This window comes from Miscanthus floridulus, chromosome 18, assembly GCF_019320115.1.
Source record: "Miscanthus floridulus cultivar M001 chromosome 18, ASM1932011v1, whole genome shotgun sequence".
NCBI lineage: Eukaryota > Viridiplantae > Streptophyta > Magnoliopsida > Poales > Poaceae > Miscanthus > Miscanthus floridulus.
In genome coordinates this window covers 124,058,911-124,065,781 of record NC_089597.1, presented here as the reverse complement: position 1 = coordinate 124,065,781, position 6,871 = coordinate 124,058,911, and the positions used below count along the sequence as shown (strand labels likewise).

The window sequence follows — 6,871 nt, the reverse complement described above, 5'->3', positions numbered from 1 at the left end:
GCTGATGACGACTGGCGGAGCAGGACTGGCAATAGGGCGACACGGGCGGCTCTAGGGCACCAATAGCGGCGATAGTGTGCATCACGGCAGTGAGGCAGGCCCGCTACCAGCCAGGCTACCAGCCACCGTAGCCAGCCGAGCACGACCGGCACGCGCGCGTGTGACCGGCGCGCCGACGATGGCACCGGAGCGCGGTGATTGCGTGCAGACGCTGACACCGGCCGAGAATGTGCCATGCATGCATTTTAAAGCACCCCAAAAATGAAACTCGTTACTTCAGGCGCCAAACCACCTTTTCAATCCTCAAGAGGGTATGTTAAACTACTAAAACAAGCCCTAATACCCCACCATTACTTAACCCAAATCTCCTACAAAAATTGCCAAACTTGGCCTTGTCGAACCATTTTCCGACTTAAGAAAATTGACTAAGTCGTGCTCGGATTCGCGTCAAGTTTGATTTCCAAGCTACCAACCATGCTAGCTAGGGAATTCATTTCTCGATCATAGGTATTTCATCATCACCTATGAAGTTTGTAGTACAAACTTTATTAAAGTTTCGTCTATGCGTTCTATAGCATTTTTGTTCAATAAAAATTCATTTAAAACCCTAAGTGATATAGCGTGACATTGAAGTGTAACTTTCGTTTAGCGTTTCCGATAATCGTTTCAAGCTACCGAAATTGATTTACACACTAGTTTACATACACTATCACATAAACATGATGCCCATGCAGTGTTTTAGCAAAGATTTATAGTGTAACACCGAGGGTGTTACATTTGAGCACAATGGGGGTTTTGGCGGCTCTTGAGTTTCATCCAAAGGGAAAGGATCTTGTAGTTCTTCTTCGTCTTGGATGAAATCCTGGGTGTCTTCTTCGAGATGTTTGTCGAAAGCTTCTAAGAGAGAAGCTGCCATAATCTCCTCCATTCAATCTTGCTCGGGAATCAACTCAGCCATAACATGTAATGAGCGAGTGATGGGGATAGAAAGGTTTAGGCTTTTCCCAAGACTTACATTTATACTCCCCTTTCTTCCTTCTTGTAGATGTCTCTCCATTGGATGCCCTATCAAAAGATCAAACTCCTAGATATTGAATACATAAAAACTAAGATACACCTTGGTTTTATCTACTTTGATAGGGATGAGGTGAAAAATTCCTTCGCTAGGAAGGATTTGCCCTAAGAGACTTTTTAAGAGTTTGGTTATTAGAGTTAATTGCATGTTTCCAAGCAAAGCTTTAGCCCACAAGCAAAGTCGTATCCTTGGCCATGGCTATGGCTAAGAAGCAGGGAAGAAACAACCTTCTTCTCCTCAACATGTCCTCGTACTACCTGCTCTGCCGTGTTCCCCATGCCACCTCGCTTAGCTTTAGCTACAACTTCTCCAACCCTGGCGTCCTAACCAGTGCCGACCTCATGTACATGTCCAACGCCACCGCCGCCAGCGATCGGATCGACCTGACCAAGGACACGACCTGGAGCACCGACTGGGTGGCGTACGGGCAGCCTGTGCCTCTCTGGGACAACAGCACCGGCAATTCCAAGGTCGCCAGCTTCACTTCCAACTTCACCTTCACCATCATGCCACGCAACAGCACCGGCCAGGGCGACAGCATGGCGTTCTTCGTGGCGCCGTACCCACCGACTCTCCTGTAGGACTCCAACGGCGGCTTCCTAGGGCTCTTCAACAACCCCAACAACACGACCAACGCCTACTTCCCGCAGATCGTCGCCGTGGAGTTCGACGCGTTCAAGAACGCCTAGGGCCCGGCGAACACCATGAACCACATCGGCGTCGACGTCAACAGCATCGTGTCCCTCGCGTACGTGGCGCTTCTGGACGCGAGCTTCAACGGGACCATGTTGGTGTGGGTTAGGTACGACGCCAACATGAGCACGCTCTCGGTGACGCTATGGTTCGACCACCTGCCGGAGCTGGGCCTCTACAACATCAGCGCGACTGTCGACTTCAAGGAAGCTGGGCTACCGCAGCAAGCGACGGTCAGATTCTCTGGAGCCACCGGAGATTTCATCGAGCACCATCAGATCCTTTCGTGGTCATTCGAGTCCACTCTCATCAGTGTCATGATATATTAACAGGATACAGTAGCCATAGATCTAGCGGGTCAAATTGACATTTAGGATATGGAGTAAATCCTAGAACATGATCTAGTGCGAGGAAATAGAGAGAGAGGGATGCGGGATAGCAAACTATCGGTCGCCTTCGAGGAAGACGAGTTGGCCATCGCGTCGGTGTTGGTGATGCGGTGGAGGCGTGGTCATAGAGAGGCGGTGCAGAGTCGGTGGTGCAGAGGCTACAGTACAGAGGCGGCGGTGGCTGGTGGCGGTGCTTTCCGTTGCTAGCAGCACCCCTTCTCTAGATCGGCTTAGGGTTAGGATGTAGGTGGGGTTGTGCCTTGTGCCCTGGCCGCACCTCCCTTTTTATGGCGCTGTGCGACAGGGGACCACCAACCATGGAACGATTGGGCGCCCCCGATCAAGGCGCGGATCAAGGGCCCAATTGGCCGTTGGGCCAAGTTGGTGGAGATCAACCTAACATTATCTCCCTTGATATCACCTTATGACTTAAACTTAACTTACTTTATCTTTTTCCCATTCCATCATAGATCAGTGCATAGAGCGTGCCTCATCGTCACGGTCAGTTGTCATTAGATTTAACAGCTATAATGCACCTCTCTGTTTTGAAACAGATTCTCAACTAGGCCTTTATTGTCTAGGAATCATAGGCTTTCCCTTAAACCCATGTCGGCTAAGTGTTCTCTAAACACATTGGGTGGTAAGCCTTTAATCAGCGGATCCGTAAGCATCTTTTCTGTACTTATATGCTCAAGACTAATTATATGATCCCAGACTTTGTCTTTCATAACATAATACTTTATGTCAATGTTTTTGGCAGCACCACTTGACTTATTATTGTGAGCATAACATACTGCTGGATTATTATCACAGTATAACTTGAGTGACTTATGTATGTCGTCTACCACTTTCAACACCGGCATGAATTTCTTCAACCAATTCACCTGCCATATGGCCTCATAACATGCTACAAACTTGGCATACATCATAGACGATGTAGTGACGATTTGCTTTGAGCTTTTCCATGATACAGCTCCTCCTGCGAGAGTGAATATGTACCCTAACGTGGACTTTCTATTATCTCCCGCATAATTTGAATCTGTATACCCCTCTATGTGTAGGGAATCAGATCTTCTATACGTTAGCATGAGACCTTTTGTGTCTTGCAAGTAACGCAAAACTTTCTTTACTAGTATCTAGTGTTCTATTCCTAGATTACTCTAATATCTGCCAAGTAACCCGGTAACAAATGCTAAGTCAGGGCGTGTACACACTTGAGCATACTGTAAACTTCCGACAGCTAAAGCATATAGAACCGTTTTCATTTGATCGATCTCATATTGGTTCCTGGGACATTAAAATTTCTCGTATCTATCGCCCTTGACTATGGGAGCAGGTGAAGGCTTACAATTTTACACACTGTATTTCTTTAGAACTTTTTCTAAGTATGCCCTTTGTGATAATCCTAAAACCCTATTTTCTCTATCTCGGTGAATCTCTATTCCTAGAACGAATGAAGCTTCACTGAGATCCTTCATATCAAACTTCAAGGACAAGAACTTCTTCGTTTCTAGTAGTAGATTAACATCACTGCTAGCGAGTAAGATGTCATCCACATACAGGATTAGGAATATTTATTTCCCATTCTTGAACTTTGCATACACGCAGTTGTCCTCTACATTTTTTTGAAATCTAAACTTTCTTATTGTACTATCAAACTTTGAGTACCATTGTCTTGATGCTCGTTTTAACCCATAAATGGATTTCTTCAGGCGGCATCCCATACGTTCTTTTCCTTCCATAATAAAATCTTTCGGGTGTGCCATGTAAACATTTTCCTCCAAATCCCCATTTAGGAACGCCGTCTTTACATCCATCTGATGTAATTCCAAATTATAATGTGCTACAAGCGCCATTATAATTCTAAAAGAATCCTTACATGAGACTAGAGAAAATATCTCATTATAATCTATGCCTTCTCTTTGTGTGAAGCCTTTCACCACAAGTCGTGCTTTAAATCTTTCTATATTTCCTTTGGAGTCATGTTTAGTTTTGTAGACCCATTTATAGCCTACTGTCTTGGCTCATTTAGGAATTGCTTCTAAGTCCCAAACATCGTTGGTATTCATTGATCTCATTTCATCTTGCATGGCTTCAAGTCACTTTGATGAATGAGCGCTTCTCATGGCTTCTTCAAATGAGGTGGGATCACCCTCCATTTCAAATTCCTCATAATTATATACTTCATAGTCATCAGGAATGGCTGATCTTCTAGCTCTTTGAGACCTTCTAGGGGCCTCGTTAGTTGACGCTTGTTCTATATGAGGCTGTTGTTGCTCTTCCTCATGTGTGACAACAGGTTCTGTGGGATCCTGAACGACAGGTTCCTCATGTTCATTCATTGTTGCCACAGAAAAACTAACAACAGGTGCTGTTATTATAGTGTCTTGCATTGTTGGTACAGCAACAACAGGTAGCGTGAAGAATAACTCCTGAACCATCAGAGTGGGCACGTATACCTGCTTCTCTTTAAAATTAATTTCTTGTGCTACCATGCTCCCCCTGATTATATCATCCTCTAAGAACACATCATGTCTTGTTTCTACAAACTTCGTATGTCTATCAGGACAATAGAAGTGATAACCTTTTGACTTTTCTGGATAGCCAATGAAATGGCAATTGACTGTCTTGGAGTCTAGCTTCCCTATGTTTGGATTAAAAACTTTGGCCTCAGCTGGACAACCCCACACACATAAATAATTAAGTGAGGGTTCCTTTTCTATCTACAACTCATATGATGTTTTGGGCACCGACTTGCTTGGCACTCGATTAAGAATATGAATGGCAGTTTTTAACGCCTCCATTCATAAACTTATCTGTAGTGTAGAGTAGCTTATCATACTTCTTACCATATCCATTAAGGTACGGTTGCGTCTTTCTGCTACTCCATTCTACTGAGGCTCGCTCGGTGTAGTGTACTGGACAACTATGCAATTTTCCTATAAGAACCTTGCAAAGGGTCCAGGAACTTGGCCATATAGGGTGTGTCGACCGTAGTACTCTCCCCCATGGTCAGATCTTACTACCTTAATCTTTAAGTTGTGCTGATTTTCTACTTCAGCTTTAAATATCTTAAATTTATCTAATGCTTCTGATCTTTCTTTAATTGGATAAATATAGCTAAAACGAGAATAATCATCTGTGAATGTTATAAATGAATCATAACCATCCACACTTTCACAGGAAAAGGACCACAGATGTATGTGTGAACTATTTCTAAAATTCCCGCGCTTCATTTGGCATCTTTCTTTATTTTCTTAACATACTTTCCTTTTATGCAATCAATGCATTGTTCTAAATCTAAAAATTCTAAATGTGTAAGAATTGATTTTTTAATCAATTGCTCTACCCCCTCGAAATATGGCCTAAACGACAGTATCATAATTTTGATGATACATCATGAACTCTCTTTCGCTTATTGCTTGCATTCATAGATGAGGAAGTATTCTCATTCTCAGTGCTCACATCATTCATATTCTCAGAAAGTGATAACAAATAAAGTTTGTATAGGATCTCTGGAACGCCTAGAGGGGGTGAATAGGCCTGTAAAAATTTAACTCAAACCGAAGTCAAATTCACCTGTGGCACTGCCGCTCTGTGAGATTGAACTTATCTACTACACCAAGATAATGTTTTTGGGATTGCTCGGATGAGTCTTGTCTTCAAATATCTTTTGTAGTAGATTGATTTGCTTTCGTCCCCAGCGGAGTCGCTAAAATGCGTTGGCACTAGATCTGACCAACACACTAGTAAGGGCTAGAACGTCTTAGGCCGCACACGGCCTACATACACAACAAAGGTAGATCCAAATAGTGAGACCGACCAACAGGTCGACAAGGCCAATTCGATGTTTTTTCTTCGGCCAAAAAACCCCACGAACGTCTCCTAGAAAGACCAGTTGGGGAGGAATACAACCAAAGTGCCCTAGAATTGGTAAGGCCACCTAGAAAGACAATAATGGGGTGGAAAAGCTAGGGCTTGGAGATTAAAAAGTAATGTGGATATGTGTTTTTTGAGAATTGATAGATGGATCTCTCCATGGACCATGATCCTAGTAGGAAACTTATTACACACATAATTTATAAGTTTCCCATAAGTTTAGATGAGTTTTCAAAAGAAAAATACAATTTGGGGCTTAGACGGCTAAAACCGGCTCAAGCCGGTTTCCAAAACCAGCATGGCATGCTATATGATTGCACTAAAAACCCTCTAATACAAAAAGTTGGTCAGGGTTAAAAATGCTAAACCCAAGTATCATTGCCTTGAAGCATGATATATGAATATGATTGAACTTACCTACTACACCAAGATTGAGCCTGCAACGAATCCTTCAACCACATTTGCACAAACATGTCTACAACCTTGTACCTTTTCCTCAATTAGAAATGCATTCAACCAAAAGCAATTGCTTGAATAAGTTCTTTTTTTTTGCGTAAAAGTATAATGATGGTTTACCGTTTATATTTCCATAATGTGTTCCTAAGCCAAAATTAAATTTATTTCAACAAGTAGATGCCATCGACTTTATTACCAAAGTAACAGAGCTCATACCCTGTCCAATAGACCAATACTATAAGAGAACAATCCCATTTACTTTCTTTTGGATTACATCATAATCACACATCCAACACTTCTTTAACAGGCTATTCATCAGGCTTCAACCTCATACAGAATGCATGTGTCGCTACAAAAGATCAGGTAAATCCATTACATC

The 6,871-nt window shown here is 42.9% G+C and overlaps 2 protein-coding genes across 2 annotated transcripts; both read left to right on the top strand.

The window, feature by feature from the left end:
- The first annotated feature begins 1,269 nt into the window (after positions 1–1,269).
- On the top strand, positions 1,270–1,656 carry LOC136524579 (bark agglutinin I polypeptide B-like). The gene has a single exon (XM_066517894.1). The coding sequence runs from the start codon at positions 1,270–1,272 to the stop codon at positions 1,654–1,656; it is 387 nt and encodes a 128-aa protein (XP_066373991.1).
- Positions 1,657–1,779: 123 nt separating this feature from the next.
- Positions 1,780–2,097, top strand: LOC136524578 (basic agglutinin-like). The gene has a single exon (XM_066517893.1). The coding sequence runs from the start codon at positions 1,780–1,782 to the stop codon at positions 2,095–2,097; it is 318 nt and encodes a 105-aa protein (XP_066373990.1).
- The last annotated feature ends 4,774 nt before the right edge of the window (positions 2,098–6,871 follow it).